General features: G+C 43.7%; 1 protein-coding gene across 2 annotated transcripts in view; it reads right to left on the minus strand.

The window, feature by feature from the left end:
- Nucleotides 1–4,623: 4,623 nt before the first annotated feature.
- Dbx2 (developing brain homeobox 2) overlaps nt 4,624–25,924 on the minus strand; it is a 30,284-nt gene continuing 8,983 nt past the window's right edge. Inside the window, exons 2-4 of one of the 2 annotated variants that reach the window (XM_001053826.6) lie at nt 20,391–20,486; nt 12,277–12,464; nt 4,624–5,271 (exon numbers count right to left, since the gene is read on the minus strand). In XM_001053826.6, the coding sequence (XP_001053826.1) occupies nt 4,945–5,271; nt 12,277–12,464; nt 20,391–20,486 (611 nt within the window). In that variant the 3' untranslated portion in view covers nt 4,624–4,944. The remainder of the gene's footprint in view (nt 5,272–12,276; nt 12,465–20,390; nt 20,487–25,924) is intronic. The other variant, XM_006242286.4, reaches the window with a different exon arrangement.

The following is a 25,924-nucleotide window of genomic DNA, read 5'->3' on the forward strand; positions in this document are numbered from 1 at the left end:
CTTCCCAAATCCTGGCATCTTCTGGCCCATTCCCTGGTTCGGCCCAAGAACTAGAAAAGCTACAATAGAACAATGCATCCATCATAGTTTTGAGTAATTTTTAATGATGTGGGAATATGGTTTATGAACAGATAGAATAAAAAATAAAAACACAGAGAACCTAGATATACACTACAATTTCAAATCTGATTAGGCATATGTATTTACAGACTCACACATTAAAAATAACTGGTTTCTTTCTCAAGAGTACTGTCGACTGGGATTTCATAACCTTTACTTCATTAGCTGTTTTCTTTTTTTTTTTAGATTTATTTATTTATTATATATAAGTACACTGTAGCTGTCTTCAGACACACCAGAAGAGGGCATCAGATCTCATTACAGATGGTTGTGAGCCACCATGTGGTTGCTGGGAATTGAACTCAGGACCTCTGGGAGAGCAGTCAGTGCTCTCAACCACTGAGCCATCTCTCCAGCCCCTTCATTAGCTGTTTTCAAGTGGATTTATTTATAACCACAAATAAAACCAATAACACAATGTAATCCAAGCGATAGCTAGATGCTCGGAGTCGTCTGTGGATCAAGTGCTATGTCGTCGCGGTAAATGCTTGTTTCAGAAATGGTTTGGAAAATGATACAAATGAATCCTGCAGCAATTTCCATATATATTCCAGAACTCACCACCCTGATTTCTCCCACCTACATGCCTCTCTTCCCTAGTGGGGAGAAAAAAGAAATGAGGCAGGTCTCACTGTGGACAAAGGAAGCTAGTGAATTCTTCCTCGAGTCTTTCTGACTCCTGACTCTTGTGGCAACAGTGTCTGGAAGGAATGCCGGATGCCTTGGTTTTCTGATTAGCAGAGCATGTAAGACCTCTCATTGCAAAGACAGATGAGATCTGCAGACCCCTTAAAATTACTGAAGCTTGCCAGAAATGATATACGGTGGTTTAAACGTTGTGTGGTAAGGCAGCTAATTTAGAAGCTCTTTGAAGACAAGGACTCTTCTTCTTCTTCTTCTTCTTCTTCTTCTTCTTCTTCTTCTTCTTCTTCTTCTTCTTCTTCTTCTTCTTCTTCCTTCTCCTCCTCCTCTTCCCTCCTCCTCCTCCCCCTCCCCCTCCCCCTCCCCCCCCCTCCTCCTCCTCCTCCTCCTCCTCCTCCTCCTCCTCCTCCTCCTCCTCCTCCTCTTCTTCTTCTTCTTCTTCTTCTTCTTCTTCTTCTTCTTCTTCTTCTTCTTCTTCTTCTTCTTCCCTCCCCCTCCCCCTCCCCCTCCCCCTCCCCTTCTTCTTCTCCTTCTTCTTCTTCTCCTTCTTCTTCTTCTTCTTCTTCTTCTTCTTCTTCTTCTTCTTCTTCTTCTTCTTCTTCTTCTTCTTCTTCTTCTTCTTCTTCTTCATCTACACTGAGGGTAGGACAATGCCTTGTGCACAATGCCCTCTAGATACTGAAAGAAAGAAAACGACTGAGGTGGAATTCAAGTGGCTAGAGGTGTTGTCCGGCAAACTAATACACATGGAATAAGCTTCACTGTGTCAAAAACCACAATGGCTGGGTCTTGTTCAACACTAGCAAGAATGAAGTTTAGGGATGGAGACATCAGAGAGGTGGTTTAGAGGATAGAATATTTATAATTTTATATTTGAAGTAAAAAAATATATGTGTTTTAATTTGGGGAGTCTGGTGGCAGTATGGATGCTGGAAGTTGGGGGTGCAGATGCTGGAGGAGTCCGGAAGTTATAGCAAGTATGGATGCTGGAGGCGGGGTGTGGGTGCTAGAGGAGGGGAGTATGGATACTATGGGAGTTGGACAGCTGTGACAGAGTGATGTAGATGGGTTTTAAATCCTGAGACTCACTTGACTAAATACTTGGTTTTCTTGTTTATTATTGAAAAGGCACAGCTGTCTTTTAAATACTGGTGATAAAACCATCTTCATTGTCTCCAGAGCCCATGGTCATCTCTAACCTGTTTATATATTTCTAATCCATAAATATTAAATATATATGTATTTGTTTCATTTACATAAAAACCAATTAAATTGTCTTTTGAGGTTTGTCCTTTTTAATATTTCATCTACCAGGATTCTCTGGTATTAATTGCAAGCAGTATTTCTCTGGAAAGAAGACAAGAAATATATTAATATGTTATCGCTTCCAGAAAGGGATCTGTAACAGAAAATGCTCACACGGGGCCAGGCTGAGGGGGTCGGAAGCAGAGGACAAGAAGGAAATCCTCTAGTGCAAAGCCCTAGCCATTTGCTCCAGTTCAGACCAAAGGATGCAAAGAAAATGTAGAAAGGCTACATGTATAGCAGGGCTACACTGTGTGTGAGGACACTGGGTGTGTACCATGGATACACTTCTGGTGGCACATATGTGTACCCATCTGTGCTTGTGAAAGCACACATGTGTGTATTGTTGCACTGCTCTGTGTAAAGGCACATGTGGGCGTGTGTTATACAGATGAAGGCACACTTGTGTACCCTGACTTTGTTGCGTGTGGGAGAGCACACATGTGTGAATACCCTGGCTATGTTTGTAAAGGTATTCACGTAAGTACCATGACTAGGCTTGTGAGGGCAAGTTTGTATCTATTATGACTATGCTTGTATATGAGGGCACACAGTGTGTACGTGGCTATGCTCCTGTTGTGAGGGCACTATGTGTGTTATCGCTATACGCCACTAGACTGATTTTCCTAAAGGGTGGCTTTTCTAAGCCTGGATCACATTCCAGGGTGGAAGACAAAATACTGACCTGAATATTTGAGCACCAGGCGAATGGCTATGGCTTGTATGAAGAGCATCTCAGAGCTCCTGAGGGGAAGTCATTCAGGCAGTAGTTCACCCATTGGTACAACCCAGGGTTATCCAATGGCCTGGAGTAGTCTCTCTTATCCAAGTTTCAGTTATTCTCAAGACATGACTACATACAAGGGCTTTATGGGTGAATTGTGCACTGAGGTAATTCTCTGAGACTACAGTCCACAGAGGCCTCAACGTTGAAGATTTGCAACTCTTTACCTAGACTTCAAAATCTAATAGAACTGAGAATATTGATGAGAACAGTATGTCCAAGCCAGCGGCTCTTTAGTGCCGCATACTCCTGACCTCCTTCAGGAAATCTTACCAGAGTTCCCCGAAGCCTCCTCCCACATGGCATCCTGTAGCCTGTGTGAATATATCTATGGTGCAGTGTGTCCCACAGGGTTGGTAAGATTTTAGGTCATGAAACTGGGCACAGACACTTACTACATTCACCCTGAGACCCTGAGTGATTACCTCTGTGAGCAGTGCCTCACAGAGGAGGCAACCTCTGAGGAGTAATAGGAACGCCATCCGTGTCACAGGGTTACAGCCATGAGGACGAAATGACCTGACACACCCTGGATGCTCAGCCTAGTTCTCTGGCCATGAAGAGCAGCCTACAAATGCAGCAACTTAGCACCAAAGAATGCACACTAGAATTTCGCTTTCTGAACAGGTTTTCAAATGTAAATAGTCATCAGGTCCCTGGATCCCACATCCCTCAACGGAGCTCAAAGACAACCTTTTAACATGACCTTTAGGGAACATAAAGATGAGGAAGACACCAATTCAAACTCCATTAAAAAAAAAAAAACGTAATTTTCTGGTGTTGGTTACACTTTTTTCACAATAAACCCTTGAAGCCTGTAGCCAAGAAGGTGAACAAGCTATAAGTCCACGTCATTCTCTCACATGGTCACTAATCAAATACCGCATAAAGACTTCAAGTTGTGTTCTTGTCCACAGATTCATTCAAAACCACATCATTGACACCCCCGCCCCCGTCTCTCTCTTGCTTCATTTCCTGCAAACTAAAACATTTTGTTTTGCGGACTTAGAATTAATACATTTGGATTAACTAAGAAAATTGTTACCAGAAATGTGATTTCTACACAAAGACTATTACACCGTCATCGTAAAACATCTGGGTGGTGTCTCTTAATATATAAAACCACATACCATATGTAGTGTGAACGAACCAGGTGGGAGATTCAGATTTACGTAGTGCGCGATCAGTGTTGACCACAGAGACCATCAGCCCTGAGATTTTTAGTCCTGTCAGCAGCTGTTTAAGAGCAGAGATGCTGTGTCTTGACTTTATCTTGGCCACCGATTACAAACTAGTTGGCGTAGATGATCAAAAAGTTACTGAACACTGATGTGACAAGCCCTTCCTCCCACTCAGGCATTTATTGTATTTAGAAAACTCTGACCTAGGAAACCCCCAAAGACAAGAGACCAAACGACTATCAGTGTCTCAACATGGTGGACCTTCTTCACTGATGGCCCCATCTGTCTCAGAACTGGAAACCAGAGATACTAATAACTATATTCAAAATGATAGTTTCCCATTGGACCCCCTTTCTCTTCCTTCAGTGTGAGTCTAGCCCTGGGTAACCTCACTAGAGCTGCTAACCTTGCCAAAATTCACTTACAGTTGGATACCAAAGAAGCCAGAAGACGAGAATTTATACAGGAATAATTAATCGTGCAGCACTGAAGCCCAGATTTTACACTATTTGAAAAATGAATATTGGCCTGATTTTTTTTTAATTCAGACGAAATGCAATGAATTTGCTCCGTGTAAAACCTGGAGAGAGCTAGTTTCTGCTGATGTATTTAATGAGCATATACATACAGACACGTAGGCACAGGCACATATACAGGTAACCAGACGGGCTCTGGGCTGATCCTGGCTCTTCTTTCAGTCTTGTCATATCTTCTGAAAGGTTCTATTCCATTTACACATTGATCCTTAGTCTAGGGCTAAATAAGAAGCAGTAGGGTGGCTCTCCTTAGGCAATGGCTCAGACATCACACCAAGGTATTAGTTTAAGGCAGTTTTGAGGCACGGTCTAACTGGCTTTAATCCCAATGTTACTGGCTAAGGGTCCTTTTCAATGAACATGGAGCACGCTCCTGTCATATGGCGCTACAGAGTCCATCCTTGTCTCGAGGTCCCTTCTCAGGACACAGGTACAAGACACCTCGGAGTGAACCTGCTTCTGGGACCCCTGAATTCTCCTGGCTCAGTCTTTCCACAGATTCCGGAGACTCTTCCCTCCAGCTCGGACTTGAGTGTGGCTGGGAGACTTCCCACACTGAAGGGCACTGTGGAGGACAGCCTGCAGCAGGCTGTGCCAGCCTGTCTTCCTGAAGGCTCACTTCTTGGAGACACCTGTTGGAGAGCACTTCCTTTTCTTTGGAATTCCGCCATTTCATCCTTCTGTTCTGGAACCAAATCTTCACCTGTGGAGAAAACAATCAGGAAGGAAATCCTTATTCCACACATAGCGCTTGAGTGATTTACTTATTTCTTTGATTTGGGCCTCATACATGCTAGGTGACCACACATTCAGACCCCTTCTTCAACACTAACTGCTAATTGCTTCTACTCTACGTTCTACAGAATCTCTTACTCTGGGAGCCTAACTAGAGACCCCCCTGTGGCTTTTCCTGTGGGTTCCTTCAAAGGTACTTGAGAAATCAACCACACATCACGACCACTCTTCTAACTAGAATGACTGCAGTGCACTGATTACACTCTGTATTTCTGTGGCTTTTGAAATTAACTTAGTTTTAAATATTTTAAAACATCATTTCATTTGGTCCATGCCAAAACATTTATCCAAGAAATATTGACTGGTATAGCACCTACGTGTTTTGATTTGGGAATATTGTATTTGGTTGGTTAGTTCATTGCATGGGGATTGTGTGTGCATGTGTGTGTATGTGTGGTGTCTTTGTATATGTATGCATGCACATATGTTTATATATGGGGTGTTTATATGTGTATGTGGGAGGGTGTCTATATATGTGTATGTATATGCATGTGCGTACGTGCAGGGTATTTGTATGTGTAAATGGTGTGTGTGTGTGTGTGTGTACTATAGGTAGACTGTATGGTTTGATGAAATTTTCATGTCATATCTAAGGAAACATGTCTGGAGAATTAACCAACCCAAGGTCACACAGGAGAGCACAGTGAAGAACTTCAACCCCTGGTCCCTAGGCCGTGTTAACATGCAGACCTCACCACAAACTTTGCAACATTAAATTAACAGTACATTTTGAAATGCTTTGATAAATGTGGGCTTTATACAGCTTCCAAATTTTGATTACTCCCAGGATTTATCAAAGTATGATAATTAGTCTCAATAAATAACAATTGGCTGTAATTAAGCCAGAAGTGTTTGATGGTGGTTGGAGATGAATCATGGCTCCCCCCCACCACACCCAGCCTGACTCTTTGATAAACCACCCCTGTCCACCGTGCACTCTCCTTAAAGCAGGAGAATTCCCAACTACTTCCCCGACATTTTAAAAACAGAAAACAGTCATCGCTGATTCACTATATTCTACACTAACTATTTACATTTTCATTCTGAAACAAACAAACAAAAACACTAGTTAGATCCAGGGAGTCTAGAACACGAGTGCTTGAACGGTCATTGTGGGGTAAGGGGGATAACGGGAGGAGAGAGAGGCTGGAGAAAGATGACAGGTATCCGAATGTACTTTACACAGCAGTGGTTCTCAACCTGCTTAATGCTGCAACCCTTTGATAGAGAGCCTCATGATGCGATGACCCCTAACCCTCAAAGTATTCTCACTGCTACTTCATAACTGAAATTCTGCTACTGTCGTGGATCCGAATGTAAACATCTGATGTGCACGATATCTAATGTGTGACCCCCAAAGGGGTCGAGAGAGGCCCAGGGGTTTAGAACTGCTGATAAACACGTATGGAGCTGTCCATTGGAAACTATAAAAAATTAAAATAAGAACTCTTACCCAAGAAAATAATTAAAGAAATATACAGCTGAGAGGGCTGGGGACATGGCTCAGTTCATAGAGTGCTGGGCTAGCATGTGTGAGGTCTGAATTCAAACCCCGGCATCACACACACCATGCATGGAAGCATGGTGTGTGGCACATGCTTGCAGCCCCAGCACTCAGGAGGTAGGCGCAGAAAGATCTGGAGTTCAGGCTCATCTTTGGTTAGGTAGGAAGTTTGAGGTCAGCCTAAACTACGTTAGATAGAACACACACACACACACACACACACACACACACACACACACACACACACAAACACACTGAAGAAAGCAAACCAGATCTTCCTTCCACACTGACAAGAGTCTTTTCACCTTTCCCTTTTAAATGTCAGCACAGGAAACCCACTCCAGGCAACTGAGTGCCAGGACAGCCGCACTGGCTACAGTGCTGAGATTAAGGCCTTTGCTAAGGAAATAGCTCTAAAACGTGCACACCAGGGCATTCAGCTCTGCTCCAGATGCATTCATAATTAGCAGCAGGCATTTGCTCCTGAAGGGCTTGCCAAGCCCTTAGTGCAAAGACATTGTGGTTCCCAGGGATGCTTCTGCTTTGCTCGACACACTTGTTTTCTTCTTTCCTTAGTGCACAGGTGTGTGTGTGTGTGTGTGTGTGTGTGTGTGTGTGTGTGTGTGTCTGTCTGTCTGTCTGTCTGTCTGTCTGTCTATCTGTCTGTCTGTCTTTCTCTGGGTATCTGTGTCTAGGTGTGTCTATCCAACTGCCTATCTGTATGTGCGTAATGACTATGTGCTTGTGCATGTGAGACTGTTTGTGTGTGTATCTACAAATGTGTGCATGTGTCTGTGTATGGTTCCATGTGCGTCTATCTGCATGTGTGCACACACAGGTATGTGTCTGTGTCTGTGTGTGTGTGAGGTACAAGGACAGAGACAGGCAGAGTGATACAGAGATGGATCTTGATCTAAGTAATCGTCATAAAAAAAAAAAAAAACCATGAAATACTGTCTCCACAACCCGTGGACAAATGCACCTATTTAGTGAAATACGCAGGTGCACCTCTCTCAACAAACACAAAAGCAACTCCGAGAGGATGAAATGGCTGAACATAAAAAAAGGAGACTACAAAAGTCCTAGAAGAAAATCTATGAGATTATAATTACAGTCTTTAGGACACAAATCCTTTTTAAAGCAACCCATAAAATACCCAAGGCAATAAAACCGAGAAGATGGAACTGGCTACATAAAACTGAGAAATCTCTGTACAAACAAACACAAACAGAAAAGCAACGAACAGCCCAGAAGAATTAAAGCGGGAATCCGCAGGATATTTGTATACGTATCTTCACAGCAGCAGCATCTATAATATCCAAATATTGGGAATAATCGAGGTCATCAATAGATGAACAGCTACGCAGAAATCACACAGTGATATAATGGAATATTATTCACTCTTAGAAAGAAAGGTAATTCTGTAACTTATTACACTATAGATGAACCCTGAAGATATTATGTTATATAAAATAATCCAATTAATAAAAAACGCTCTATGGCCCCACTCATACAAAATGCTTATATTCTTAAGCCTCTGTGCTACAACAGAAAACAGAATGGGAGTTGGCCTGAGTCTGAGGTAGGGGGAAGGAGAAGGTACATGAAGTAATATATGCCAGAGCAGAGAAGCTACTTGATGGTGGATACGCCTACAGATGATATGCAATGAGGCTCATGTGAGAGAGAGAGTGAAAAAGATGTACAGGTCAGGCACAAAGGACTCATCCCATAACACTTGAGAAAAAAGAACAGACCAGCCCATGTGACCAACTGGGTTGCACATGACATCCCAGGCTGGGGGACACACAGGCCTGTCTATCAATAGCAGAGTGACATGTGTGCACCACGCAGTGGTGACACAGCAAAGCAGTACAGGGACATCTGCCATGGTATGAAGAATCTCCCTGACTGAATGCTGTGGAAAGCACGCAACGAAGAACTTGGACTGAATGGATCTGTTCACGCAAGTGGCAGAAACACTGTATACTCATCTGCCTTGCTGGGAGCTGGGATGGTATGTGGTCTTGGAGGACTTGGGCCAACTAGACGGGGCTATCAGGGCTTTTGTCTCCTATTTTTGATCGTCATCGTAAAGATGATTTGTGAAAAGCCAAAAGAACAGGCAAAGCACCTTTCACTTACATAGATAGGGAGTCACCCACGCACGCATTCCAGTACCAGTTTTTCTCTGTAGAGGGCGGATAATATAAGGAATAGCAGGTACTTCATAGGATCCTTGTGAGGATAAAAGGCATCAATTATCACTGGAAAGCATCATGCAAACGTGGACATAATTGCAATTTCCACATATCCATCCCATACGTAAGTTCATTTTAAGATCTGATATTCTGGTAAACTGAACCAAGAAGCGTTTATAAACAGCAATAAAAACTAATCTGGATTGGAGACATGTAACAGGAGCTTTCATTTGTTTTTTTGGTTTTTTGTTTTTGTTTTTTTGTTGTTTTTGTTTTTTTTTATTAACTTGAGTTTTTCTTATATACATTTCGAGTGTTATATGAGCTTTCATTTGTAACCTCGCTAATTCTCCTCTTGTTTGGCATAGCTGATAAACCAGGAAGCTAATAAAGTGCCAAATTGCTTATTAAGTGCTCCCCAAAATTCAGTACGGAACTCAAAAAGCGTTCGCTCTGGGATACCTGAATTTTGAAAACAAGGTAATGACGTGAAACTATGTGCTTGGCCTCAGAGCCGAGTGATAGTGTACAAATAAAGTCACTCGTCTCCTTGGCTTGGAGACTGCAGCCATCCCTGGAGCTTATAAAAGGCTGTGAGGTTTGATATCAAAGTGTGTCTGTGGAGTGTGGAGGAGAAGGCCACACCTGCTCAGCGTGAAGCATCCCTTCCTTCTCTCAGCATCCGTTCAAGCTGATAACCCTGAGCCCCCTGAAATCCTGACCTTCATGTGGTCTCCCCTTTTACCACAGGTTTTCTTATCCATGCTTGTGGCACCCCAACCGGGTCTACTGAGGTACCTGCCACCCTAATTCAGGCCCATCAGGCAGTTCTGTCACCTGACTTCCTAGGATTTGAAGACCATGACAAAGGTGGCCATCTCCAGACAAGGGAGGCACAGTTTGCAGCTCTGAAAAAGCTTTACAAACTACTGGCCTGGCTTCTCTACGGCTCTGACCCACCAGGGCAAGCCCCCTAATCTTGTTATCTACCTTCCACTGGCTAAGTAACTTCCTAAGATACCAACACTGTGATGGCCCACCCAGCCCAGGTTACAAAGTAGACCCTGGAGATGCAGCCATAGAGTCCATTCATATGCAAAACTGCTCTGAGACTCATGAAATTCAAAGCAATCAATTAAGGTTATAGCCTAATTACCCTCTGTCAGGAAAGACTGGTTTCTACAACTAAAAAGTATTGGGGACAACATGGCAGCTTATGGGATAAACCATTTCCCCAGGGAAAGGAATCAAGGGGCAGTGTAATTCCATACACTAGGGCATGTTTGAGATGTTGTCGTCTACACTTCAGTTCCTTTATACCAAAATCAAAATATCCTAGTGGGTGTGGGTCTATAAGGAAAGTAGGGTGTGCCTGCTGTATTTCTACTGCCACTCTTCAGTTACTTGCCCTTTATGATGGCTGGTTTTTATATTCACTATACATTAACTATATATTACATTAACTATACACAAGCTATAGTCATCTGAGAGAAAGGAATCTCAATTAAGAAAGTGCCTCAGGCAAATCTGTAGAGCATTTTCTTAATTAGTGATTGATGTGCGAGGACCCAGCCCATTGTAGGTGGGGCCACCGCTGGGCTGGTCATTCTGGGTTCTGTAAGAAAGCAGGCTGAGCAAGCCATGGGGAGCAAGCCAGTAAGCAGCAGCCCTCCCTGGTCTCTGCATCAGTTCTGCCTCCAGTTTCTGGCCCTGTTTGAGTTCCTGTCCTGACGTCCTTCAGTGGTGAACAGTGACATAAAGCATACACCCAATAAACCTTTTCCATCCCAAGTCGCTTTGGTCATACTGGTTCATCACAGGAATGGGAAGCCTAACTGAGACACCTTGTATGTGGACACCCTGCACCGCTGCAGATGGTGGCTTAAGGTTAAGGAAACAAGAAGTCCCATACTGGGCTGCCTGAGATAGAAATGACGTTCCAAACACCTGTGCCACGTGACGCCAGACGTACACTCGGTCTTCTGCATTTTTTTTCCTCTAGAAAATGAGCAGGATTGCAGGGAATGGGGGTGTTTCTAAGGAAGGTGAAATAGGGAAGTGCTAGTGTCCTAGGAGCTAACTGGCCATCTTGAGAGGACTCTGCACTCTCGAGCTTTGCATTCACAAATGAAGGCACAGATGCTGCCGATATGAAGGCCTCAGAGTAAAGAAGCCCAACCAGAGGTGTCCATGAGTCTCCCGTTCACTCTCTGATTTTGCGTTGAAAGGGAAAAGGAAGAAAGGTTGTCTACTGCTTTTGAAGGTGATTATTTAGTCTGCTTCTCTGGGTTAAAGACAATACACACATAATGTGTGTGTGTGTGTGTGTGTGTGTGTGTGTGTGTGTATTACCAAGAATGTATCATATGATATATATATATATATGTACATGCATATATAATATATAGTGCCAGGATATTTCATATAATATATATACATAGATATACACACATATATAAATATATATTCCATATATACAAAAAATACCTATAATGGTCAGCTTTTTCTACCCAGCCTCTTCTAAAACTTCTTATATATGAATAAATGCCTAGGTCAATAGCTTTGAGTCGTTTCCTCTAGCTCATAGTCTATTTATCCCGCTTAAGCTAGCCTAACTCATACCACGTGGTTAGTTACCTCTCCTCAGGTTCATGCAACAGTCTCCTCCAGCCTTGATGCAAATTCCCTGTGCCTGCTTTCCCAGAATTCCTCCCTCCCCACCCCATCTGTCTGCTGGAACTCCCACACTTCCACCTCCTCCTATTTCCTGCCTCGGCTCATTGTCCACAGATTTTTTTTTAATTGACAGGTGACACTTTGACACAGAGTACAAGAAATTCTTTCTACAATACCAAGGAGATATATCTATAGATAGATAGATAGATAGATAGATAGATAGATAGATAGATAGATAGATAGATAGAGATAGAGATATATAGAGATAGATAGATAGATAGATAGATAGATAGATAGATAGATAGAGATAGATATCTCCCTTCCTTTCAGAAGAGTGAATTCTGTAGCTCTGCTTGCCACCTCAGTGTCTGTAAATCTGTCTCCACATAGGACTTGTCCATGGGTCTCCCCCTACCAAAATTCAGAACAATTTGGGGTACAAACCTGGCACAAGACATATTTGCCAAAAGAACAAACTCCATTGAGCTCCTGCTGAAACTAGGCATGGGAGGCATTTCCCTCCTCACTGTACCTGTGACTCCTTCAGTCCCAAGCTGATGGCGAGTTTCCTTCGGTCTGTTTTGCTGATGTATTTCTGCTTCTGAAACATTTTCTCCAGGGCCTTCCTCTGATCCTCCGAGAACACAGCTCTTCTTAAAATCCCCCTTCGAGCTTTGGAATTTGAGTCCTGGGTCAGCAGAGGCAGCCCGTGCTCCTCTCCTGGCAGGGAGAAGAAACACAAATGGGCACAGGGTTAGCGAGAGCGAGCCCTCCGACTCTCAGAGCAGCGGTATCTCCTAGCTGACGCGGTGGTAGTCGGTTCTCTCTATAGCAAGAGCTATGCTGCTTAAGCTATCTGGGTTGTGGACTTCTTTGATGACCCAAAAAAAGGCTGATCATCAAAAGATGCTCCAAGAAGTGAATAAAATAGCACAAAGGTAGCTTAAAGCCCAACCCTGAACAACGGTCCCACAAATCTGCTTCTCCCTTGGTAACTCACTTGGTCCTTACATATATACATACATACATGTATTCATACATATATATATATACATACACACACATACATACATACATACATACATACATACATACATACATACATACACACACACCACCAACTACTTCCAAAGTTCTTGGAACGATGCAGGTCCAATTCTATGCAAAGGACACAAGGCTGAGGTCCAGCCAGACAGTCTCAGTTCAGCTTGGCTCTTTCCTCTGCATTTTGCCACCCTTGACTGACAACTGTATCCAATCTAACAGCGTAGCCCAGAGTATCAAAACTTAGGAGAGAATGGCAACCACCCAAAGAAGTGAATAAACTATCCCACCTCTAAAGACGAAGAGGAAGGACAGACAGCAACAAAGGAAGGACCACGTGTGATGTTCTAAAGCATGGCAGCAAGATACGCACTGCGCTCACAACCAGGGAAAAGTGCTAAGGAGAAGGGGTTCAATGGCGGACGCAAACTCTACCGCGATCATCCCAGGAATATGGACGTAAAATCCGTGCCCACTGTCTACAGTCTAAGCTTGGATCTATGTCCCAGCTGGGAACAACTTGGCATTGAGTGAGGGCTGAAAATAGATTCAACCTGTCCTTAAGGTGCTCGCAGTTGATGAGAAGAAGCTCAAGGGCTCTGAGAGTGAGGTGAGCACGTGACCATCACCGACCGCGCAGAGCCACAGAGGAGCAGCAGCCAGAGCCGGAGTGACTACAGCCAACGCACAGCCAGCCAGAGTGGGAGGCAGACTAGACGATACCCAAAAGAAAATCTTCACAGCAGCAGTATCAAGCAGTATCAAGGGCCATGCGTGCCAGGTGACACCAGATGACGCCCGGTGACGCCAGATGACGCCCGGTAATGCCCAGTGACGCTTGATGATGCCCAATGAGGACCAGTGATGCCAGCTGATCCCCAGTGATGCCAGATAACACCAGATGATGAAAAGGTGGCATCGAGGAGTCACACACGGGGCTTCTATTGTGCAGTGTGACGGAGAGGAGCACAGAAGATAACCTGGGAGGTAGATTAGAGCCACTGGGGGTGTGTGAGAAACAAGCTCGAGATATAGTTTGACTAAAAGGGCTTTGAAGGCTCAGAGACAGGGTGAACCACGGACCACCGAGAAGTAAATAATATGATTTAACAAAAACTTCTGCGTTTATACCCAAAATACAAAAACCTTATAGACTACAAAGGTGATAAAAAAAAGAAAAAAAGGAATTTTTCCTAAATAGAGTTATACCTAGGGTTTCTGATTTTCCTCGATTTAAATGCCTATGCCAAATTTTAGGTCTTAAGAAAAGGCAATGGGGGAATGACACTCATTCATATATCCCTAAAACTTTCAATAGAAACACTAGCAAGTGCATATATAGCAGAGGATGGCATTGTCTGGCATCAATAGGAGGAGAAGCTCTTGGTCCTATGAAGACCAAGTGTAGAGAAATGCCAGGGCGATGAGGTGGGAGTGGGTGGGTGGGAGTGGGAGCATAGAAGCAGGAGAAGGGGGGAAAGGTAATAACATTTGAAATGTAAATACGTAAAATATCCAATAAAAATATATAATATATTTAAAAAGGAAATTCTAGCAAGTTATTTTTAGATTAAAAGCAATGGGATCCCGTAGAGGACCTCTAGGTGCGGTTCTAACATGGCGGGGACGCGAACTGAGGCCAAACCTCACTCTGTGAAGAGCAAACCTCCTCCCGGTCCCATAACCAAGCTCAGGTATTAACTCCTGGGCCTGGTTTCTTTGGGTTCTCGGGTTTGGGTGCACTGAGCTGAACAGTAGTAACAATGAAGGACCAAAAGCTATGGCCGACACCAAGAACCCTATACCCTTCCTGTCCTTTCAATGTGTCTATCCCATTGGTGCCCCCACACGCCTCTTATCCAATCTCACACGCATGTCATTTTACCATGACAACTCAACACACGCTGTCTGCATTAACAGTGCACTAGGGGTGTCAGGAGAGGTTTAGCCTCTCTGGCTTCCTGACCCCACCCTGGCCTCAGTCCTGTGCCTATTCCTACAGGAGGTCCTAAACCGGCTTCGTCAGAGATACATGTTCCTCAGAGCCCCCGACTACCAATAGACTTACAAGTAGGTAAAAGTGCAGAGGAGAAAATTTCGACAGAATATCAAATATAGCACTAAGGTAGGCCATTACAGAAGTATGGACAAGTAGTCCATGCGTGCTGTTTTACGGTTTACATTGGGATCCGTTTTCTAGCAGACACAAGCAACCACTGTAGCAACCTTTAGAGGGGCACAGTTCCTTTGTCGTTCCTGTGGTCTCGAACCCTGCCATGTTTTATCCCAACCTCTGTTCCCAAAGTAGGCTACCCAAGGGTCATACAGCCCAGCCCACTTCTTAAAAGCCCTGTTCGGTTTCTACATTAAAAAAAAAAAACAACAAAAACAAATCCATAGACCACTATACCCAGCCCACCCCCACGGCTTTGAGGAAGTTAAAGAGTTCAGGGAACAGCACTGAACCTAGACAGCTTCCGACTCTTAAGGGTTCTTTCAGGATAATGCAAGCTGGAGGCCACCAACAGCCCTCTGAGGAAGAAAGCTCTCTCACCCTTCTGATGAACTCAGTAGCTTCTCAGAGCTGGGGAGAGAGTAGCCATTTATTTGATCCAGGCCTCTCCAACAGGGCGGGCTAAATTACCACTAGCCTCTGTTTAGTGCTTTCTTCAGATTTCACTATTTAAATCTGGAGTCTGTCTCCCGATGCCAGTTTTTCTCTGCTGAGGAGGGTGGGGTAACTGGAAAGGTCTTTCACTCTCTGACTTCCTCTTAGCTCGGGCTTTACCTGAGTATCTTCTATTCAATGTGCTTAACCCAGAAATGTTCCTGTCCAAAGGAAAGGCAGGGACCAAAAATGGAACAGAGACTGAAGGAAAGGCCACCCAGAGACTGCCCCACCTAGGGATCCATCCCATCTGCAGACACCAAAACCCCACACTATTGCTGATGCCAAGAAGTGCTTGCTGACAGGAACCTGGTATGGCTGTCCCCTGAGAGGCTCTGCGAGAGCCTGACCAATACAGATGCAGATACTCACAGCCAACCATTGGACTGAGCCTGGAGACCCCAATGGAAGAGATAGGGGAAGGACTGAAGGAGCTGAAGAGGATTGCAAACCCATAGGAAAAACAATATGAACTAAGTGGACCACCCAGAGCTCCCAGGGACTAAACCACCAACCAAAGAATATACATGGAGAGATCCATGGCTCCAGATACATATACAACAGAGGATGGCCATCTCTGACATCGGTGGGAGGGGAGGCCCTTGGTCCTGTGGAAGATTGATGCCCCAGCATAGAGCAATGCTAGAGCAGTGGGGCGGGAGTGGGTAAGTGGGTAGAGGAGAACCCTCATAGAGGCAAAGGGGAGGAAGAAGAGGGGGATGGATCACGGGGGTCTGTGGAGGGGTAACCAGGAAGGGGGATAGCATTTGAAATGTAAAGAAATAAAATAATCCAAAAACAAACAAAAAAGGGTCTCGGAAACCAAATAGCCATGGGCGATCTGAGCCTTTCAGGGTTTTGTGGGGATGTGGTCTCCTCCTCCTCTGCACTGCCTGTGGCATCCACTGACACTCTGGGCACACACTGAGATGGCATTACACTTTTTCCACACTCTGTTCTATCCAGTCCGTCCTACCCTCCTCTGTTCTGTAGTTGAAAACTCTGTTAGGAAACCAAGATATTTTTACAAGCCTTATATTTGATTTCATGTGATGCTTGGGGAATGGGTTATAGACAAGAAGCCCACAGACCCTGGAGGTCCCCACATTACCATCTGGGGTGAACGCTCAGGCAGGGGGAAAAAAGGGAAAGACCTGAGCCTTAGGAATGACTTCTGATGCTGCCTCTGTCTCTCTAGGGCTTTGAATAGAGCCATCAACTTAGAAAGCCTATTGTGTTGAGTCTCTGATCCTTCAAAGATTCTTCTTGGTTGACCGAATGTCATTTATCTCTGTGACACCACTCCGTCACCTTCGAGAAGTCAATACCTATATTCAAAAAATCTACAGATTCATAATAATCTTCTAGGCAATATAACCGGGCTTCCTTCTAAATTTAAAAAAAAATATGCTGTGTCCCTCCAAAGATTTTAGAATGGTTAAATTAAATCTCTCTATGTATTAAATATTTTGTATCTGCGTGCATATATGTATTAGGAATTGTATTTAGTCTTTACTAGGTTTCCACAGCTCCAGCCACTTTCCTCAGACCACCCATCACTCAATCTGAGAGCAGTAAAACCAACACTCAGGTCAGCTGGCAGCACTATTAGTGCGTTACCCCTCGGTGAATGTGAGACCCACAGACCCAAACTGCTTTCACCCAGCAAAACTACTGCCCTTGTCTGCTGCTGTCCACAAAATGCTATACTCAAACTTGTGGAGAATACAATGTCCTTTAACAAGTTTTAACAAGGAAGAAAGGCGTCAATAATGAACTGGAAATGTCAAATGTAAGTGCATCTTCCAAGGAAAGGCAGGGCAGTTCGTCCTAGTAACAAGTCTGCTCAGATTTATGGAAAGTTGATTCCAAATTGAAGTTCTGTCCTCTGGGGCATAAAATTCTTGAAAGGTCAAGTTGGGCACTCAAAGACGAAATGAAATAATTATCTAATTAACTCAATTTGCTAGCCTCTCTCATTAAGATTTCATTTTTTTAAAGGTAGATTTTTTTTTAAAAAGTCATTATCTACATTATTTCCACAATTTTCCTTTTCATTTTAGCTGGGGGATGCGTTCTTTTTGAGTTTATGAGTGTAATACCAAAGGTTCTTATTTTTCCATGCAATGCTTTAGGGGAGGGATCAGCATTTACGGGAGCCTTTCAATTTTCTCTCCTGTTCTCAGTGTCAGCACTGTGCCTGTTAAACCATCTACTGCGTGTGAGAAGGGCATTGAGCAAATGATGGCTTCCACATTTCCAACAGGGAGTCAGTCCTAAATCTGAGGGGTCAAGAAAACTCCATCAACATTAAGCAAACGCATCGCACTGAGAGTGGACACGGCATCACCCTTGCTTAACTACAGATGTGCTGAGGAGATCCTGGGCTCTGGGCAAAAGCAGAGTCAACCTTGTGAGGCAACGAGGGTGGCCATCAGCTTCGTCTCTTGGTACAAGTTTTAGTTCTAAATCTTACTTTTGGCTGTCCAAGTGGAAACTTAACACAAACTTACTCGAACAGTTCTCCTCTCTCTCTCTCTCTCTCTCTCTCTCTCTCTCTCTCTCTCTCTCTCTCTCTCTCTCTCCTGCAATGGAAAATAATTTAGCAACTTGGACACAAACACTTATTATTTAAAAAAAGAAAATCTAGTAAATTCCTTTAGTTTAAAAAAAAAAAAAAAGCGCTGCGGATGTAAAAGCTCATTAGCCGCTCCCTGGTTATCCCGGTCGTTTCTGTAGAGTTCTCTACACACATCGAGATCGCACCACGTTATTAGCTGCCGCCAGTGTGAAGGAACATCATAAACAGAAAAATAAGAAATTCACCTCGGAGTTATGAGGGATAGTGTGGCACAGCGCCACTTATTAAGAACACATGCAGGCTCTCTACATGGACTTAGGAGGCCAGCATTTGGAGGGCAGACAAGTCAAGGGCAGTAGATTCTATCCTCCATCCGAGCCACTCTGATCTTTCAAGCCAAGTGTTTTCTTCTCCAGCCCCCCCAACCCCCCAAGATAAACACGGGGCTTGAAGCCCTGAGGGATGAGCGTCATTTACAACAGCTCCGCAGAGGGCGCTGGGTGTGAAGGACTGGGAAATAATGAGAGAAAACGCAACCTTCTTAAAATAATCATTGGAGCTCTCGGGAAGATGACGTGCTCTATTAAAACTGCGCCGATGCTTTCCTTCCTTATTGATTAAACTGGCCCAAACGTTTATGGGTTAGAGACTCTTAAAAACACTGCCATAAAATAAATACACGGCACCACCATGTACACCCGCGTGCCCGAGCATCCCTAGGACTCTGGTTCCTGGTCCCCCACACCTGAACTATAGCATTAGCAACCTGCTGAAGGGAACCAGCATCAAGATAAAGCAAGTGAGCTCAAGTGTGAGACCTCCTCGATAGAAGGCGGTGCCCCTGGGATGGGGTTTAAGCATCTGGGTTTAAACATCTTCTCCAGACATCTTGGCCTGCCACTCCTCTCTCTGGTGATAAATGGTGCCCTGATTTTCACAAGTTTCCAATCGCCCTCATAGAGGACCACCTTGAAGGAGCGAGGAAAAGGTTTAGTCATGGTTTCTACTTCGCCATTCACATTCAATACATTCTAGTTAAATCGACAATTAATAGGTCACCGCCAAAATGGCAGTGCATCGGTCCTGGTTAATACACAATCCCCACAGTTGATAATGGGCCCTGTGTATTCAGCAAGTCCCTATATACACTCAGCTCAGCCACTAAAATCCCCTTTCAGGTGGACGGGGCTATATGGGAAGATGAGCTAGAACGAGTCTATAAAAGTCAGCTCCATTCACTGTTTTATTTTTCAGCCAAGGGCTTTAAATGGCGACCAGAAACTCACTTGGAATGGCAAGCAGGAGAAAAGACTGACGCACAGAGCCTGGCTTTATGACCACACAAAAGGACAAATGACCCTTGCCCAAGCCCTCTCACTGTGAAATGGTCCCTAAAGTTCATCTGCAGAGTGAAAAATTGTGGTGAGGTCGCGTGTGGATGAGTCCAGCAAAAGTGAGGATTGGTCACGGGTCTGTCGCCCATTGTAGCCGCATCCCAGCCGTGTAAAGGGCTCTGTGGGAAAGTATCAGCCTCCTAAAGAGAAGCTCAGAAGCCTGCAGCTCATTAAACAGCAACATTTGCTGCCTCGCTTGTCCAGAGTCATTCTGTGGGGAAACTGCTCTCCTGAAACTTCCCTAAAACACATGGACACATACAGGGCCATGGTGGCTGAAAGCCTCCGTTGACATGGGACTCACCCTTCTCCACTCTCACCTGCCATGGCTGTGTACCTGGGCAAGAGCCTTCCCGTGCCCCCACTGCCTGATTCTCACTACGGCCCATCCTCTGCCTGTAGATTTTTACTGACACATTAAGACACCTGATGCATGAGAGAGTGTGGGCACCACATTGCTCCCTTCATTTCCTCCTCTTCTTTCCCAGACGTTATAACGTTTAGAGACCCTGGCCCTGAAAACATTTACCACCTTTTACCATCCTGAGTTGCTAATTATTTTCTAGACCTGTGACTTTCTTAGTCATTTTAAGCCAAATGAAAACACTGCATAGCGCCCTCTCTTTGCCCGCTTTCTTTTTTTCTCCCTTCTTTAACGGAGTGTGGCTACGGGGTTTCCAGAAAAGTCCCTCTGAGATCTGTTCTATCAAATGGAAAACAGGCCCTCGGCTTGGCGGGTCAGCTCTGGGCTTAGTGTCTCCCGAAAACCAGCTCACAATCGCTCACTGTGCCTAGGTTTGATAATCTCTAGAAACCTCCTGAATAGGGTCGCTGTGATTTTTAGTGAGGAATTAGCTCCTTGCCGGTGCACTGCCAATTAGCTTCCCGGAGCACATTAAATCCTGCTGCTTTGGTTTACAGAATAACGGAGGCATTGCTGATGAAGCATTAAAACTTACTTGAAAAAGCTGTGGGGGAGGCTGGGCGCCTGCAGGACCCACCGCAGCACGCAGAGTAGAATGGCCCGGCGCTCAGAAGAAAGGGTTTGGAAGGCACTGCAGAGAAAGCATTGATCTCATTGATTAACCGTTTCTTTTACACAATATTCAAAATTCCAAGCTCCCCACAAGGCCCCCGAGTGAAAGCACTCCATTGCCGAACCTCCCCTCGGTACTAACGCTTTACCGAAATTAAAGTCATTTTAAAGTGTCAAAGTTCTTGCCAAGTACTTTCCTCGGGATTTGGAAGATGTGTTGGAAAGACTGGAGCCGGCGTGGTTGTAATTACAAATAATGAATGGCGACTGTTCTTTTATGCAAGGCACACTAGGGTAATAGTACGCAAGCAACATCTGCAGAGATGGACTAGTCTTCTGCATCTGCCCCGGGCCAACATGGCAGCTTCTGGCCAAAGGCGACTGCCAAGCTCAAAGGCTAGCTCGAGCAGTTACTAAATCTTCAGACCAAATTAATTAAAATTTAAAGGGACCCTTGTGGCTGAGGATTACAATATTAAATGGCACGGTTCTAAACATTCTACTCACCAAGAAACAATTTAAATGTCTGGTGGTTTTGAAGAGACTATGTCAACTTCAGCGTTCATTTTCAGGTTCTATTAAAGATGTGGCTGGCTGGGTTCTCAGGATGGTTGAGAGCGGGATGTGCTGAGCAGCTCCATGATAAAAGAGCTGTTTCTGATCACAGACGCTTGTCTCAAAGTATTTGCAAACAATCACATTGCCTCTCGAGGTAAATCTCACTGCCAGAAAATGTGTCTGCCCTATAGTGAGTCAGCCCTTAATTCTGTTCTGCTCAGTTTATTCAAACACAGGTTCCTCATAAACCTGTTAAGAGATGCTCACGGAATCCTGCACGTGTGGGAAGGAGACCTAGTTGGGGCATCTAAATAATAATGATTTTTTTTTTACTGTTATTGTATGTTGTTCTGATATCCTAACTACACCACCACAGAGATAACAATCATTTTACTTAAATATAATTTCAGAAAAATTTTGAACTCTGTTCCTCACTCCATAGACTACAATAGACCGTTGTTATTAAGAAAGGAGTGTCAGACCTGGTTAAGTGCTTAACACACCGTCTTCTTTAATAAAATGCATCAGTACCGTATAAATTTCGGTCATGATTCCCAAAACTGGGTGCCGGCTTTTACCCTGACATACCTGGCAGCATTGTCTAACATATTGTAGTCAGATTTTTTAAAAATTGAATGAATGGTCTTTGAAGTGAAGAAGAGGAAGAGAAGAGAGATAAGACATTAACCTAATTCTCCACCCCAGAACACTCTCAAATATGGCCTCTTCTGAGACTCCTGACCTTGAAATGTACATCTCAACCTGAAAATATTTTTATCGTCCTTTCTCCTTCACGTGTCACCATCTCTCCTTTTCTTGATCACACTAGATAATCTTCTCTGACATGCCTACACGCCTATTTAAAGAGCGTGATATTTTCAGACTTGCGGTCCTACACCAAAAAGCATGTAGTTGTTTTAACCAAAATCTTTAAAAGCTACCACAAAACAAATAGATTGCCCAAGAAAAATATTTATGGTATTTGTAGAATCCCAGAGGTCTCAAAGTTGTAAACTAGTTAAAAACCCAGTATCTATCCCCCTATCACATGATGTTGAGGTGTCAATATTATTGTTTACTTATTTAATATCTGAATTTCTAAAAAAAAGTGTTTTAACATTGTTTTGAAATTGGTAACTAAGCAAAGAGAGGAAAGGACACAGAACATAGTTTGGTTTTCCAAAATTAATAAAAGAAATAGTGTCGTTACTATTGTGAATTGTTCTAGTGTTGACCATAAAACCGTCACAGAAGTGATCATTTTATTTGGATTTTACATTTTATATTATAAGAATAGTCCATGAAATCATCACCATGTGGTCACCTAAACTAGACCTGCATAATGTCACCAGTTGACATCCCAACATAGATGGAAAAAAAAATCTCACAAGGCCCCACCCCCAGATGCAGGGCGACAGGCAAAGGTCAACTGCTAAGAGAGGGAAATGCGGTCTTCTTGAGGGACGAGCTGCCTGATAGGTTGTCCAATCCCAAGTGGTCAGCTTTAAGCACACATTCATATAAGCAACATCAAAGGGACTCAGCATACATGCATGAAGGAGAGGTGGTGAGGTTACAGATGTGGAGGTGGTTGAAGGCAGAGAAGATGGACTGGAAATGTAAACACAGCACCCTTGAAATTCTCAAAAAAAAAATTAAAGAAGACTATGATCTTTTTAAGACTACATTTCCATTACTAGTATGGCTATATAAAGTTGCAACTTTGAGTTTATTTTCAAGCATTTCTGTTAACTTGTTACCTCTCCAAAATGAGCCTTCTTTGCAAAATTAATCATGGCTATTGGGATTTTAAGCTCCTCTTTGTTCTTACTATGCGGGGGGGGGGGGGGGGGGAGAAAGATTCAACAATGTTGCAACTACATATACAATGTTAAACATCTACCATGTTATCTAGATGCATCAAAATTGCGTATGTCCATTTGGGATTTGTCCAAGTATAGGACATAGAAGGCCATACATTAGTGACACACAAAACAATGCAAGGTATAAATAAAGTGGACATTGTCCTATTCTAAGAAAATATTTCCCACACTTAGTCTGTGGCCCAAATGATGGAAAAATAATGAATTAAAAAAGTTGTTTCTATGAGACAACAATCAAACTCCCGAGTGGTAAGTGTGCTTTTGAAAGCATATGCTCGGACGTTAAACCAGAAAAGTTCTCATTGAATAGGCCATGCATTGCTCTATTTGAAATTTGTAAGCAAAGTGACACCAAGAATCTGTAACGACAGAAATATAATCAAAACCTACAGTCATCATTCTAATTGGGGCAATAGGAACTGGTTTCCATACTCTGACATGACTAGACAGGCAGTTCTTTTGTACAGAACGATTTCACCATCTCAAATCATCTCTTTGACACACACGTTTAACAGGAAATTAGTCAGCCCCCGAATGCTATACATAAATACACCTTATTTAGGCTGGCTTATGTGGAAAGGGCTGTGAAATTCCAATTAAGGGCCCCTTTTTCACATCTGACAGAAGCCAAGTGCCAGTGCATCTGAGTCTGTGACGGGAGAGTGTTTGAATGGCCATAGGAGATCAACGTCAGAAATAACCCAAAGCCCTCAAAACAGACATGACATTTTTAATATTTGTAAAGAACATACTTCCTTTGAAGCCGTGAGTAGGGGGCAAACTGAAGGCTGAGGAGAGCAAGGGTTAGGCTGGTAGACATCTGAAACCTTTAAGCCCTTAGCAACTGCTCTGAAGATGCTCTCCAGAAGGCAGAAGATGCTCTCAATAAACATTTCAGACATCACTGAAGTCTGCATGTGGTTATTTTACCGTTTATCACTGCAGGCTCCCTAGTCAGTAGCTGGAGTGGTGATGTTTTTGGAGTCCTTGTCGTATGCTGGCCCTGGACTGGCCATGAATTTAGAACACTATTTCTCCATTCACCAGACTTCAAAGCAACAGACATCTGAAATGTGCCTGAATTCTTTCAAAAATGTTAAAGATGAGCGAAATTAGCCATCCTGGCTTTCACACAATGACTGGCTATTCGGTAGCAGAGTAGGGACACCCCAGTTACTGGATAACTGGAGGTGGGTTCTAGAGAGTGAAATTATGCCAGGATTCCCAGGAGAGAAAAGCAAATGGCTTCAGGTCAGATTGTTCAGCCACACCATGTGGCCTACCAATAGAGACGTCTGTAACTCCACAGCGCACTGAGGAATCTAACATCCTGTCTCTAGAGAGTACACATGTCCTAAACAAAATGGATTAAACATGTTGGAGCTAAACCGAACTCTGTCCGCATCCAAATAACCAAAGTTAGACATTTGCACACAAAACTCGTGAGCCTTCCACAGTCCTGAATCGAGTAGTCTACTCACTTGAAGAAAGACACTCACAGCGCCGACCACTTAGAACTTCAGTTAAGGGCCGGCAGCTGACTAGTGATGAAATATCCCTTTATAACAAGTGCAGTAAGTTTTAGTTAATGTACACGAAGTCCATGGCTCCGTTCGTAAGTGTCCCACAGACAAAGGCAGCCACTTATGAGCCCACTGTGAAAGAATGACTTTCAAACTCTTATTGTCTAAAGTTACGTTTTAATTGTTTTTTCCTAATTTTCCTTCTTCTTTACTGATGGGGTAACGTCAGTAAAGGGAGGGATAACAACGTGAGTCTTCGCAGTATGAAGCAGATGTGGTACCAGCCTAGATGAGATCTCTCCCAGGGAAAGAACGCAAAGCTCACCAGTGAGATCCTGGCAGCGATCTCGGCGATGAGCAAATCTCAGGAACACATCGTGATCGGTGAGGATCACGCAGTACGTTTGAGAGGAAGAGGGGAGGAAACTCACTTATTAAGCCAAATGTAAAATCAACCGAGCAAAGCCTCCTAGAGAAAGCATAATGGAAAATTAATAATTTCTAACGTTTTTATGACATCCTTCAAGAGCCAAGTTTTTGGGCTCTGGGAATAAAAAGAAACCTAACTGCAACTTCAAAATAGCACACAGCCGAAGGGACTGTCTAGATCAGGGTGGACCCAAAGACAAAGCTTTGAAGGGTAGAACCTCTCTCTGGAGCAGTTAGGCCTATGAACTCTCTCTCTGCTTAATGAGCCTTCCTGTTCTTACACAGTCAGTTTGAAGCAACCCTTTGGTGTGATCCAGTTGCAACCTTCAGCTTCATTCAGGAGGGAAACACGTTAGAGTCCATCCTTTTGCCTTTCTAGTCCTCAGGATGCGGCAGAAGTAAGCATTTTGGGTTTTGCTTCAGATATTTGACAGCCAGAAAATAACAGATCTTCATGTGTGCCAACGGCTCGTGAGAAGCTGATTCCAGCGAAATGCTACTCCGTTGATTCTGGCCTTGAAGTCCATGGCAAATATGAACTACATTCTACCAAGTGCCAAGGTCTGCACTGTCTGCCAGGACTACAAAGACAAAGGGGAAACTTCCCATTCATTGAAGAATTTGCTTTTATTTTGAACGAACTTACAGATCTGAATCTCCCAGTTGAAGGGGGGAAACGGTGGTATAAATTTCCCAGTATTCCAAATTGTTTTGTTCTACCAAGCCTTATGCATTCCCCCAGGAAGATAAAAGTTAAGAACTTCGTACTGTTTCTCCAACCAATGGTTCTCATCTCTGAATTCACATTAGAATCATCGGGATAGGGCTGGAGAGATGGCTCAGCGGTTAAGAGCACCGACTGCTCTTCCAGAGGTCCTGAGTTCAAATCCCAGCAACCACATGGTGGCTCACAACCATCTGTAATGGGATCCGATGCCCTCTTCTGGTGTATCTGAAGACAGCTACAGTGTACTCCTATACAAAATAAATAAATAAATCTTTAAAAAAAAAAAAGGATCATCGGGATAATACTAATGCCCACGCTCCACACCAACTAGGCTAAA

The sequence above is a fragment of the Rattus norvegicus genome, chromosome 7 (genome assembly GCF_036323735.1).
Source record: "Rattus norvegicus strain BN/NHsdMcwi chromosome 7, GRCr8, whole genome shotgun sequence".
NCBI classification, from domain to species: domain Eukaryota; kingdom Metazoa; phylum Chordata; class Mammalia; order Rodentia; family Muridae; genus Rattus; species Rattus norvegicus.